At 38.0% G+C, this 14,853-nt stretch overlaps 1 protein-coding gene across 8 annotated transcripts; it reads left to right on the top strand.

Moving 5' to 3' along the window:
- The first annotated feature begins 76 nt into the window (after positions 1-76).
- LOC117988259 (protein LSM14 homolog B-like) lies at positions 77-10,571 on the top strand. 8 transcript variants are annotated; one of them, XM_069502932.1, is made up of 9 exons: positions 77-320; positions 1,397-1,807; positions 3,513-3,622; positions 4,140-4,473; positions 5,458-5,648; positions 6,605-6,762; positions 9,319-9,477; positions 9,849-9,973; positions 10,435-10,571. In XM_069502932.1, exons 1-9 carry the CDS (start codon positions 200-202, stop codon positions 10,446-10,448), a joined length of 1,623 nt encoding a protein of 540 aa, XP_069359033.1. In that variant the 5' UTR covers positions 77-199; the 3' UTR covers positions 10,449-10,571. The 8 variants fall into 8 exon arrangements, with proteins under 8 accessions (XP_069359033.1, XP_069359035.1, XP_069359034.1 ...); XM_069502934.1 differs by having other exon boundaries at positions 4,140-4,488; positions 9,867-9,973; positions 10,438-10,571; XM_069502933.1 differs by having other exon boundaries at positions 4,140-4,488; positions 9,867-9,973.
- The last annotated feature ends 4,282 nt before the right edge of the window (positions 10,572-14,853 follow it).

Raw genomic sequence — 14,853 nt, 5'->3', positions numbered from 1 at the left:
CTTCATTAAAAATAAAAATCGGTAAAATTTTTGATCATATCGATTTTTATTATCTATATTCTCAGCTGTTTATAAACGCTCCGCTTGCTGCCAACTTCACTTCAGTCATTTTTTCGGTGCGATTTGGTGACTGTTGGTTTACGGCTAAAAATATCGTTAAAAATCTTCGTCATCGGTGGTTAATTTACAAAGTGACATTATGAGTTCTGGTATGCCCGAATTGGGCTCCAAGATAAGCCTTATATCGAAAGCAGATATCCGTTACGAAGGCCGACTCTTCACCGTCGATCCTCAGGAATGTACCATCGCTTTGGCTAGCGGTAAGTTGACAAATGGATGCTGTTATCTTGTTGGGATTTATTTTCCAATGTTGAATACACCTTTCCTCATCGTTACTCTATTGTATTATGGGGATAATAACTGAAAATTTCACGTGGAGGTGCAAGAAAATTTTAGAAAGTGTCTTTCTTGATACATCACAACCCCAACATTCAGGAGTTTTATTTCAGTACCTTGAAATGGTTTTTTCGTGGTTTATGTGCATCCTGTAATGTTAAAGCGATAATTTTTGCAAAACTATAGCCTTAAATTACTTCATTGCTTAAACTACCCTCATATTGTATTAAGTTTCAACCTTTGTGACCGCGGTATTCACATTGATGACGTTGATAATAATTTGTACTTGTAAACATCGGGGTCGCAGTTGGAGGTGTCGAGTTTTATGCTCAATATTCATTTTTTATGAGGACATTGAGCGATAGAAAGTTACTCAAGTTTATACTTACTTTGTAACTTTTGTTAGTGATTTTCTTTGTTTATTTTGATTTGTTTTACAGCTTCCCTAGGTTTTTAATACCTACCTATAGATAATTATACAACTAAAGATATTTTTGTTTTGTTTAAATTAATTTTTTGTTTATTTTGCACTATAAACTTAGAAATATTTGTCAAATATATCACTGACTTGTTCGTACCCATATTCAAATAGAACTTTCCAAATGTATTGAATAATTCCCTTTATCATGAATAAGTCATGTTCACAGTGCAACATACTTAAAGTTCTTTGACTTTGGGTTATAATTTATATTCATGTTTCTAGTTGTCACAAATTCACTGAACACTACAGTGCAGTTATGTTTTGTATCGCAATAAGGTGGCAAGAAAATTCTTATGGACTTAAATTTTTAAAGATTATTCACCTTATGCTGTCTCTAACTCATCTTCAACTTGGGTGAAATTGGATGTACCTATGTTACTTGTCTATAAAGTAGCTATAATAATACCTAATTGTGAATGAATTAAAATTGGTTCAGTAGTAACAGACTTTATTGATTACAAACAAACAAATCTTGTATGTTTTTGGTACATAAAATTGAGTAAATTTTTTTTGTTACAGTGCGATCTTTTGGCACTGAGGACCGTGAGACTCAGTATCCTGTGGCACCTCAGAGCCAAGTGTACGATTACATCTTATTCCGAGGCTCTGACATCAAGGATATTCAAATTCTCAAGAATGTATCTTCTTTGCCAAATGATCCGGCAATCGTGCAGATGTCAGTACCACCCTCGCTCGGCAGTGGGGGACAGGGACAGTTTGCGGGGCAATACAACCATCCAGTGGTGGGGCAAACTCAATATCCCCAGTATCACCCCATGGCTGGCTTCCCCGGAAGTGTGCACCCTCAACTCAACAAGACGAGTGAGTTATCCCCACAAACATCAGTGGACCTGGCCCTTCAGCCCCAACCTATGACAGCACCGATTGGATCTGGAGTGGTACACCACACCAACCAAGTGAAAGACCAAGGTTTTTGTTTGAACATAATATGAGTACAGCTTATGCACATGCCATGCTTGCGATTTTTTTATCATCATGCACATGTATTCATACTAATTTGCTTTGGGCTTTACGTATTGTTGTTATATTCAATATACACATATATGTATAAACATCTTTTCATTATTCATTTATCATATTTTTCATAATATTTACCATGATGCACATGTATGGAAATATAACTTTTATGTATAAATATATTTTTTTCATTTCACTACTAAGAGAGTGGAGACAATAAGATATTATTTGAAGAAAAAAAAAACAATATTACAGGTCAATAATACAGACAACTCTTGCTTATTACAAAAAAGATAAACAAAGTATTACTAAAAAATTAACAGTTTATATTTATTATAAGTTATGGCAGAAAATCACAACAAATGGTGAAATTATAAAATCGCAATCTGCATATTAAGGCCTTGGTCTGTTGCTTGTGCATCCTGTTGTACAATGAAGCATATTAAATGAAAATAACAACTATTTACTGCTTTATATTACTTTGTGTTATGTTAAACAACTCTTCATTGAAGAAGTTTCAGTCATACAGCTATGTTAAGTACACCTTTGAAAAACATACATGTCGTTGTAGCCCCTTTGCCATTTAGTAATTTTATTTTATATCTTACTGAATTTAGATCATTTCATTTCATATTCATACTATATCATTGTCCTTTGTGATTGAGGCCCTTCAATCCTTCAAATTCATTAAAATTAAGATTTCACAAAAAAAAAGTGCGAGTCAGACTCGCGCACTGAGGGTTCCGTATTGCAGTCGTGTTTTTTCGACATTTTGCACGAAAAATTAAAAACTATTATGCATAAAAATACATAAAAATCGGTTTTAGAATGTAGGAGTAATTAGTAAAGCCCTTTCATATGATACCCCACTTGGTATAGTTATGTTTAGTTTTAACTATACATAACTATACCAAGTGGTAGTGGTAGTGATTGTGTTTAGTTATCTAACTTTAAAAATTGAAAATACTAATATTTGTTCATGAACACATTTTTTTTTTTCTGTGATTTAACTACAAATAGGTACATGGTTTTCGGATCTATTTATTTACTTGTGTTATAAGATGTGCCTACCTACCTACCAAATTTCATGATTCTAGGTCAATAAAAGCTATAGTCCAGACTCAAATGTTCCAACTTCAGGCATTAGGTCCGCTTGAATACAGCTTTAACCGAATGTTACGTGGGTGAAATATCAATCAATCAATCAATCAGCCTTTTTATCTCAAACTTACCATTGTTGATATCTGTTTCCTAAATTACTAGTCCCTAAACTTGTGATTCCTTTTGGCAAAGACAATACTGCCATGTTTCCAAATGGGATAAGTAAAATGATAATACAGTGGATCCCCTGTAATCCGGCACCCCCTGTAAAGTTATAACAAGTTATAACTTGCACCACCACTATTTTGCTCGACGCGTAGGGTACCTATTATTTTAATTCTGATTGCTTAGTTTGAATTTGAAGTTTGAATACATAGGGCGTCTTAGGCAGTCCTTTATAATCCGACAAATTCGATAGTCCAACACTACCGTGCAAAATGATTGTCGGATTACTGGGGGTCCACTGTAATCAAAAATATGCAGAACCCAAGCTTGAAGTAATAAAAAATACACATACTAAACTAGAGATAAGCATTTAAATATTTTATTCCTATAGGTTCAATGCTTGACTTGATCGGAGGAGGCTCTCAGCAAAGCACATCTCGTTCTGGAACCCCGGCTGCCGTGGGCCACAGGAAGAGCCCTACTGCTGACCAAGGCACTCAGGTAATGTACTTTTTGTTTTTACTTTTTAGCATATTTTTGGTTTTTAGCATTTACAGTACTTTACAGAGTCAAAAAGGCTATCGCAACTATTTTTAATTGCCTAACTTTCAGCCTGACTGAACTAAGTTGTGACCTGCCCATCTGGTGTAATAGACTATCAGATGATGCCCGCGACTTCGTCCGCGTGGATTTAGGTTTTTAAAAGTCCTGTGGGAACTCTTTGATTTTCCGGGATAAAAAGTAGCTTATGCCCTTCACTGGGATGCAAGGGGAAGTACCCTGTAGGTTTCTTGACAGACTCCCAGACAGACAACTTAGTGATCCTATAGGGGTTTCTTTTTCCTTTTGAGTTATGGAACCCTAAAAATTAACTTTTTATTTTTTGTAGAATTTGCATTAGTTGAATCCTGGATCCCCGGAATAGGAGGCCGACGTCTTAACCACTAGGCTAGGTAGATAACCTATTATTATTGACCTACCTATGGCCATGTCAGTTAACCTAAATTTCCATAAACAGGCTGGATCTGGTGCAAGTGGTTCTGGCCAACGCGACAGCCGTCGCACCAGTACTGGCAGCGGAAATAAGGCGCCGGGCACACAGAACCGCGCGCGGCCGACGTCTCGCAACCGTCAACGCGCGACCAGCGGCTCCATGCCGGCCCAGCCCCACCAAAACCAAAACCAGAACCAACACCCTCATCAGAATCAACACCAGAACCAGCACCCTCACCAGAATCAACACGCTCACCAGAACCAACACCCTCACCAGAATCAACACCCCCAGAACCAACATCAACAGCAGAATCAGCATCCCCACCAGAATCAACACCCCCATCATAATCACCAGCCCGGTGAGCGTGTAGAAAGTGAGTTGTATTTAGTGAGTTAGTCCAAGTGTCCACTGGCATTAAACTAGCAAACAGTAGTTATTCTATTTATTCTTCTCTGTGACTTTTGGTACTCTGACGAATTGGGATGATGCCTACGTCAAAAATAAATTATTTCTTGGTAATTATTAAGTCTTCCAAAATTTATAAAATCCACGTCCGCTGCTAGTTTTTAGACTATTTTAAATTATCATTACATTTTTTATCAATATGACGGAAAAATCATTCAAATTTGGACCACCTGATATTATAGAATTACGGTTATTGAACTTTGTATGAGTGTGTGAATACAGAATACACCCTCATGCAAAGATTATTGAACTTTGTATGAGTGTGTCAATACAGAATACACCCTCATGCAAAGATTATTGAGCTTTGTATGAGTTTGTGAATACAGAATACACCCTCATGCAAAGATTATTGAGCTTTGTAAAACAATGCAAACGTAAATGATTCTCGCCTTCAAGTATTGTACACGAAGGCTTGGCTCAAGACTATTTTACTTGACACTAGCAAAGTGCATTATCTCCCTGCCAACAGTGGGATATCGGACATTAAATTTATATGAATTTATCATATTTCGTCACCTGTTTATGGGATATCTCTTACCAAATGTAGCGCCGTGTTCTTGTCAGCCTATCGGGGTAAATGACACAAAAGTTCACCAATAAGTTACTGCTTTAATAAATTCTTTCCAGAAGTTATAAACACAAATTAGATAATTAAGATAAATAAGATAGATAGGACCAGTATACGCGGCAGGTAGGGAGCAACTGACTGTCCGCTCTAAGTCTTACAACAAGCCAATTTCTCAAAATGCTCGTCAGCAGGTCCCCTACTATAAAAAAGCAAGTTTTCTATATTCACACGATAATCACATATTCGAGACGAGACGTCCATGTAAATGGCGGCTATAGGGAAAGATTTCAATGAAATATGTTTGAACAGTGCAAAACTACAATCGCGGAGGCTGGAGGGGCCGCTCGCGCGGGCGCGGACGCGGCTTCGTGCCTCGCAGCAAGAACACTCTGAAGTTCGAGAATGACTATGACTTCGAGCAGGCCAACACGGAGTTTGAGGAGCTGCGCACCCAGCTCGCCAAGGCCAAGATATCCGACGGTGAAGTTGCTAAAACTGAGGTATATATCATGTTGATTAACTTCATTCTTTACTAGCTGATGCCCGCGACTTCAGGCAGAAACATATTTACGTGTCGTGGCGTGTCGCACGTCGGTTTCATACATTTAGTATGGCTAGAGACACATTATAGTGGAGTGGTGTGGCGCGTCCTGGAGCCTCACGACACGCCACGACACGTAAATATGTTTCTGCCTTTCCTCCGCGTGGATTTAGATTTTAAAATCCTGTGGGAACTCTTTCATTTTTTGCGATAAAAAGTAGCCTTTGTCTCCAGGTCATTATTACCATGCAAAATTCACGCCGAACCGTTGCTCTGTTGCGGCGTGATTGAAGGACAAATAAATAAACACTTTCGCATTTATAATATGGGTAGTGGTAGTCGTTATTCCTCATTGCTGAGGGTCGTGGCTCATTTCCAGTAGTCACATAATGGCAGGATTTCTCTTGGGATAATAACGCAGTGGGTTCCCAGATCCTGCATACAACTCTCTAAGAGAGCAAGATTTCAATTCTTAGGTTGTACAGTTATTTTCAGATGTTAGTGATAATAACCGGGACAGACGGATTAACGTGCTATCCGAGGCACGGAGAAAACGAAAAGGTCAAATTTGGACCTCCACAGTTGGTCACCCATCCAGTTACTAACTTGGATCAACGTTACTTGTATTGATTACAATAATTTTATTATTCACTAGCTTATGCTCGCGACTTCGTCTGCGTGGATTACACAAATTTCAAACTTCACTTTTTTGAATTTTCAAAAATCCTTTCTTAGCGAATGCCTACGTCATAATAGCTATCTGCATGCCAAATTTCAGCCCTATCCGTCCAGTAGTTTGAGCTGTGCGTTGATAGATCAGTCAGTCAGTCATCTTTTCCTTTTATATATTTGGATAATTAGATAATAGCAGAACATATTAGGTATAAGCTGATTCTTGATTTTGTTGGGCGACAGGAACCAACAACTGAAAACTTCCCGGGTGAAGTGGACAAGAAGGACGACTCGGGCAACGAGACGGGCGCGGGTGAGGCGGAACTGGAGGATGACGGCTTCATGGGATATGACAAGAAGAAGAGCTTCTTTGACAACATCTCTTGCGAGGCTGTGGAGAGGTGAGGACGAATGTAGCGTTTCGAAAGGGTCTATACCATAGATTATCTACTATATACTAGAGATAGATGTGCGACTCTAGATTTCTTTTTCAAAGTTACGCGTGTGCTCACATCTAGAGGGCACTAAAAGCGCGCAAGGCGTGCGAGAGCGCGAAAATTTAAATGCTATTTAAATGTACTTTACTAGAATATTTTATATTTTTGAACATGTTTTAAAAAAAACATCAATAATTCCATTAACGTTTGTTTAAAACATGTTTAAAAATATATATTACAAGACTGACTCTTTAAGATACTAAATTATAAAACACTATAGAAATAAAAAGGTTTTAAGGGTTTGTAAAATATTTTATTTTCATAAATTCGTAACTAGGTACATAAAATACATACCCAAATTCAAGACCCACGAGATTGTGAAATAGGTAACGCTCAAATCCAAAATTTTTGGTTATTTACTTTTCATAACTTTCATATTACTACCACAACTGGTGTATTTCAACGATCTTCAAACTGGTGATTGCAAATTTGATAATTCGTTACTATATATTATTTCATTATCAGTCTTGTTTTCTAAATGTTGTCCTACTATCTCTTTTCATTGTTTAAATGGTTTCAAGGAGAGGAGTAGCCAGGTTTTGGAAAGCCATGCAAACATCTGAAAAAGTAATAACATAAAATATGCATTAGTCTATTCTTACTTATTGTACTTAATTAGTTGATAGCTGATACCTATAATATAAAAATAACTTAGTCAATAAAGTTCAAAACAAATGTTGTAAGTACACTTAATTACAAAATAAAAAATTTACAGAATTAGTAGTTAATAATCCATAGCAATATGATAAATGCAAAAGTGTGTCAACCTGTCTGTATGCTAGCTTTTTACAGTAAATTTGTGTAACCGTTTATGATGAAAGTTAGTACAGAGATAACTTGCATCCAGGAAAGGACATAGGCTTCTTTTGTCACGGAAAACTCAAACAGTTCCCATGGGATTCCCAAAAACCCTAAATCCACCTAGACAAAGTGGTGGTCATCATCTGTTTGGTACAGAGATAGCTTGCATCAGACGGTTGTAACTTGTAGGCCACATTTATCCCGGAAAATTGGACTTCTCACGGGATTTCTAAAATAGTTTTTTCGAGCGGACGAAATCGCAGGAACTATATACCTAGTATCATGATAAAATACCTAATGTGCTAATGGTGCCTTAATGGTGCATAGAGTTTGACTCATTGAAGTAATTTTGAGTTAGATTACGAGTAAGCTGATTTTATACTTACCGAATTAGTCACATCCAGACACACATCGAGATCTCCGTGGCATTTTTCTGCACAAATATATTCACAGAAAAATCATTTCACAAAGCAAAAACAAGTCCGTAATCCGTAGCCGTGGTCAATCGTTCAGGCATAAATCAAGTCACTAAATCAATCCTTAGAATATAGTTATCGAGGTGGTGAAAGGAAATACAGACTACAGAGTCCTGTTATTAAAGCAGGGTCAGATAAATTTAACAGAAATATAAATATTTACTACAGCACACGAAAACATGAAAACTTGGTTATAATTTATTAATGTCATTAAAATTACACCAATGTGCCCGCCATCTATTGACGTCTTTTGTAAACTGTTCTCTATTTGTTTAGCCGTGCTCGCGCTTAGATGGCACCACAAGCGATTTTCAATTTGCGATTTTTTAATGTTCTAGAGTTGCACCCCTATGGTCTATACCCTCACCACCTGGGTGTCTGATGCTCTTCGACCATCCGTTGCATGCAATTGTTAACTGTAGAATCAACTCCTTTCAGCGGTGGTCCCTTTAGATTACAACATAGTATTATTCAAGGGGTGGACCAACACATGGTGGTTCTTCTGGTACTGCAAATGTTCATGGGCGGCGGTAATCACTTAACATCAGGTTACCCGCCTGCTCGGTTGCTCGCCATTTTTTTTAATAATAAAAAACATGAAGTAGAGTGGATTTTACTTCCAATGCCTACTTGAAGCAAAGACCTATAGTCTATATATACCTATAGTCCGCGACAGGTTGAGATTGCAATCGAGGTATGAGGCGGAGGGGACACCGGTTTAGCACGGGGGTGCGGAGCGTTCCTTCCCTAATGCCATTTGTCGCGCACTATACTTATCGCTATCCCACTTTGACTGTCAAATTTGGATAGCAGTCAAAGTGGGATAGCAATAAATAGGTTTTGCTTCAAGTAGATAGTATGAGTGGGCAATCCAGATAGGTTCATGGTCTAAACCAACTTGGTCTTGGTCTAAAGTTCTATGGTTAAAGGACTGGACTGATATCCGAAAGATTACTGGTTCAAACCCCACCTGTTGCAGTATTGCGTTTTAAGTATGTAATTAAATGTCACTTGCTTTAACGGTGAAGGAAAACTGCACACCTGAGAGTTCTCTATAATTTTCTCAAAGGTGTGTGAAGTCTGCCAATCTGCACTTGGCCAGCGTGGCAGACTATGCTCAAAACTCTTCTCACTCTGAGAGGAGACCCGTGATCTGTAGTGAGCTCATGATGATTGTGTGCAGGTCAAAGGGCCGCAGCCAACGGACGGACTGGCGAACGGAGCGCAAGCTGAACTCGGAGACGTTCGGCGTGGCGTCGGCGCGGCGCGGCGCGTGGCGTCCGCGCGCTGCGTGGCGCCACCCGCCCGCGCACCACAACCCGCACATGATGCCGCACCACCCGTGAGTGTGCAGCTTTATATTACACAAGCGACCCGCCCTGGATTTCGCAGGGGAGCTAATTAGCTTATTACAATATTTAGAGGGTTCTCTAATTTTAAAATAAAATAAAACAGCCTTAGTCGGGTTCTAAGGCGGGGGGACGTCCCGCATACCCGCACGTCACCCGCGCTCGCCCGCACTGGGTTAGCGCAGGAGATGTGCGGGTGTGCGGGGCGTTCCCTCCCCGATTGCCATTTCAACCTGTCGCGTTCTACATGTGTCATTTCAGAGGATTTTGAAGGCGTTAATTAAAGACATTATTTACTCAGTCTCAGTCAGTGTATTTAAACAATGTTAGTATGCGGGAGCAGTGATCGTAACTCAGAAGGCAGTATGTCTTACTTCCCCAGCTGGCGGCCGATGCGCGCGCGCGGGCGCGGTGCGTCCAACAACAACAACATGCGCCGCAACAACGCCGCCGCGCCGCAGCCGCAGTCGCAACCCGCCGCAGCCGCAGGTGAACATTTCATATTTTTTATTCACAATGACCCAAAGCAAATATTGGATGTTACACATGGATATAATATATTGCATCATACATGGGTACATTAGATGATGCCCGTGACTCTGTCTGATGTCTGTGTGGATTTTAAAGAGATGGGAACCCTTCCTACAGGATTATTTAGATTTTCCAGGATGAAATCTCTATACCACGTAGATGATGCCCGAGACTTCATCTACATGGGATTTATGTTTTTTTAAAACCCCGGGAAACTCCAGGACAATAAGTTGCCTATATCCTTTCCCAGGATTGCAAGCTATCTCTGTACCAAATTTCTTCAAAATTGGTTACATTTAACCATTTAAATAAGCAAGAGACACACACAATTTCGCATTTATGATGTTCGTTATGTTTTTGTTCGTTCATTCGATTGTTGTTTTCCCCTCAGTCATTGAGATGTTTTCTTTCCAGCGAAGTAGGAGATAAGTGACAAGAGAAGAAAAGTGAATCTTAATTTATTATTGCAAAGACTAATCACAAAGGATAAGTGTATGCCAGTGATAAGGAGTTTGTAATTAATAATTGTTTAAATCTGTAACATGGGAAGAATCAACTCGGAAAGGAATTCAGTGATGGACATTGCTTTGGTGTGATAGTGTTTGTATCCAATATATGGAAGGTGATAGATGGAAATTCCCCGCAGAACCGGATGTGTTTTCTTCGTCCAGAAGATAAGTGTCAAGTAGGTGGGCTTCGACAACCTCTCGACGATATCACGTACACACGTACAATGCTACAATAGATCTAATATAATAATCGTTGACACCTAAAGGGTCTTCCAAAACATTTGCACTGCTGGGCAAGGTACCTCTGTACCTTGCTTAGCAGTGGAAGTAGCACTGGCTACTTGCAAGTGCCAGCGTGGTAGACTACGGCCAAACCCTTTTCATTCAGTAGGGAATGAATGCTCTAGTACCCAAAATCGCACAAATCTTACAAGAGTCGCAAGATTGTGCAACGACACATTCTATGACCATTCGAGAGCGCGGCCGTAAAAGTAAGTCTGCCAAAAATATCTAGGATTGTCTTACGAAAAAAAATTAAAAAATCGGCCAAGTGCGAGTTGCATTTGCATACGAAGGATTCTGTACCGTTGTACAAGCCATTTTGAAATTTATACTATTTGTTATAGCGGCAATAGATTTATATGAAAATTTCACCTCTGCCTATTACGGTTCACGAGATACAGCCCGCTGACAGACGGACGGACGGCTGAGCATAGTAATAGTGTCCCGTTAGCACCCTTCGGGTACGGAACCCTAGAAATCTAATCTAAAAAAAATCCAACCCCCAAAAAAAATTGGATCATTGCTGCAAGATTGTACTTCCTACTCAACAAACTACTATGAAGTCATGATTTGAATTGACTTGATATGCCGACTCCAGACAGTTGGCCAACACTCCAATACTCCAACAACCAACAAACGTCGATAGTGTGGAGGCGATCAAAACAGACAGTGTGGAGACACACATACGTTCCAACCTCATTCACTATGGGGGCGTTGAAGTGATAGGTGCCTCTGTGCTATACCTTATCAGTTAATATTAATTATTACAATAAAATAATTTTTACAAGTCTATAACCGACGTAAAATGATCCATCTCAACCAAGCATCGTGTAAAGCAACGTGACAAACATGTGCGAACTATCTCTCCACACGTGGACGGTTGGACGAACAGTTGGAGTGTTGGCCGACTGTCTGGAGCCGGCAATATATTTCTACAAATCGATAGTGTGTGCGTGAATTTTGAAGATTAAATTTTGACAAACACACTTGATTTTGTAAGCAAAGTTAATGGCATTTTTTAACATTATTAAATTAAATTTATTGTAGGCTAAATTCTGTGATAAGGGTTGTCGAAGGTTGATCATATTATTATAATTGTTGCCTTTTATTAAAAAACGATTAGGAAGACCCTGCGAATTTATAATTAAAAATCTTATTTATATGAAATTTCATTAAATCCACACGGATGTTATATTTTCCTAGTTTTTCCTCACACCTATTATGTGCATTTGTGCCTATTAAGATAAATTAACAAGAATTAGATTTTAAAATATTTTTCTTTTTGTTGTTTCCAATGTGTCATTCATTGTGCTTGCTATTATTGTGCTTCTAATGTTGATGATCGATTTTAGTTCTCGATTTGTAAATCGTCGTTTTTAGGGTCGGTGATTTAGCCGATTTTCTGTCGTTTCATCTTATTAAATCGCCGAAAATTATTTGTCGAATTTGGTCCGTTTTTTGCAGGACCGATTTCTTGTGGGCTGGGTGTTAGAAATACTTGAGATCTGTCGTCATAGTAGGCTTATATGATGGCAAGCAATGACACAATGGACGGGGTAACAGCAGTCCTACTAGATTATAGAGAATAAAGAGCTTATAGAAATACTATTGAGCGAGTTGGTTTATTTCTGCCGGGCGGGTATCGGTTCCACGTCGAATATAAGGCCTCCTACACACTACAGATTTTTTTCGCACAATAGTTTAGTGCTTAATTGGTACTACGCATTCAAACAAAGAAAAGTACAGCCAATGAGCTTTACAAAATACAAATCAAGGAAAATTATACATTTTGAGATCTCACTCGACATTATTTCTGTTAACTGTCATGGAAAAATTACGATTTTATTCCTTAATCTAAGGCTAAACCTTACTTTTGACATGACAATTGACACAGAGTAAAAATGGCTAATGAGTTCTCAAAATGTGTGCTTATTGCTTGTATAGTCGGTACGAAATAATTCTTTGGGTCAACTGTCATGTCAAAAGTACGGTTCACCTTTAAAATAAGGACTATATTCGTACTTATGACATGAAATTTGACACAAAAAGTTAAATGGTGCGTGCGGAGTTAAATTTTACGCGTGTATAACAATTATTTCCACACAAGTCATAGTACTACAGAATCTTGAAAATCTATTGAATAATAATTATGCAGCTATGAATGACGTGGCAATAGCGAAAATTCAGTCTTATTTTAATTTGAATGTGTTTATAGTCTTAGGTAAGTGCGCAAATGCAATATTTTAATGTAGTAAGTAATAAAAAAGTTTTATTTCCTGAATTTATTTTATTTTATTTTATTAAATAATCAGAAGTATCAATCGTAAGTCTGTAGTGTGCGGGCGCTGCGTATTGTGCAACTGCTCAACGTGTTTCAGCTCGAAATTAAATTAAAAAAAATTGACTTATTGTGATTTCATTGACTGTCGTTTTTTATTGTTAGCTGTAGGTGAATGAGAAGCTATAGTAGGACTGCTGGCGTGCGCGTGCGCGTGGGTCCTCTGCCAGCCGGAGCGTTTCAGATTGTAGTATGAAGATTTGTTAATATTTGTATAGGATAGAGGCTGCTATGGGGATTTCGGTTAGAGGTGGTAATCGCGCAACCCGATCGCGATTACAATCGCCTATGAAACTCATTTCGATTACGAAATGGTCCATTAAAATTTACAAAGGAAAGATTCGTTTTTAAACAAACAGCCGACGGAAGCGAGGCTTCTACACGTCTACTTAAAATTTACCAACTGATAGACAGACAACACAGCTTATCCGATGGGTCTAGTAAAGGTTGACGCACAACGCCAACAACGCAAAATACCAAAATTATAATTTGTGTTTTAGCGATAGTGAAAATTACTTGGTACTTACGGATCAATCAATACACTACGCACAGGTAGAGAATGAAATGAAATGAAATAAAATTAAATTAAAAAAATTCTTAAATAGAATATATCTTCTTGACTTCTTAAACAAGGGTGTTTTAAATTTTGAGAATCTTTACCTTTACAAGCTAAAAGACCCTTTGGCCTATTATTTTTTGTTAAAATTTTTGCTTTTCATGTATTTGACGTATATTGATATTATGCTTTGGCATTGTGTGTACCGTTTAACTCTTTTATTTTACGTTTTCGGCGTTGTGCGTATAAACGGATCTAGGACCATGAAATTTGGCACAATTGTTCCTAATAATAAAGGTGAGCATGAAGAAAAGATTTTTGAAAATTCATCCCCACTCATCTCAGTTTCACTGCCAATGTTAATCGAACTTAAGGAGGTTTGATGGATGTGATGGGGATTAACAATCAAAAACCTCTTTTTACAACAAGTTTATTTAAGTGAATAAGTCTTTCTATGATAAAACCCATCGGGCTAACGGCTAGTTGTGCTTATATATAAAGTCATGTATTCTGTCCAATACGCCTAGACGTTCACTTTTGCTAGTTAAGTCAATACGTTCTACGTCTATTAAGAATGTTCGCTTCAAAAGTTGACTTGAAAGCCAGGGTTACTGTTGCCGGTTGCGCGATTATCTCCACATTGATCTGCAGCGATGTGGGTGGTTGATCGATGATCACACAAATTTTAGTGTATTTGTTAAAAAGGAACTTTGATTTCTCATACCGTTAACTGTGGACATTGTAATGTACATTTTAAATTCGATTGACTAAATGTTCCGTGTTTAGAAATAATGTGTGCATATTTAAAGTAAACCTTTGACAAATACGATAATATATTTCAAAAAATCTGTGAACTCAAAAAAACAGTACCTGGCAATTGTATTAAATCTAAAATATACGTTTACTACGAATCTTCCAGACGGCTATTTCATTGAAACACCTTTTTTATTTTTTTACTTAGTTTTTATTGCAAAGTAAAAACTTAAAGCTGGTACAAAACGTACTCTTGCGAGATAGGAATCAACGTAGGTACAAAATGTTTATAAAACATACAAAATCTCTCCACTGATACCAAACAATGGATAATAATAATTAATTGAATACATCAACACAATAAATATTATTATAATATGGAAACATTCCCCACAGTCTT

Source organism: Maniola hyperantus, chromosome 14 (genome assembly GCF_902806685.2).
Source record: "Maniola hyperantus chromosome 14, iAphHyp1.2, whole genome shotgun sequence".
NCBI classification, from domain to species: domain Eukaryota; kingdom Metazoa; phylum Arthropoda; class Insecta; order Lepidoptera; family Nymphalidae; genus Maniola; species Maniola hyperantus.
The sequence above is the reverse complement of the archived record's forward strand: the minus strand, read 5'-3'. Positions and strand labels throughout refer to the sequence as shown.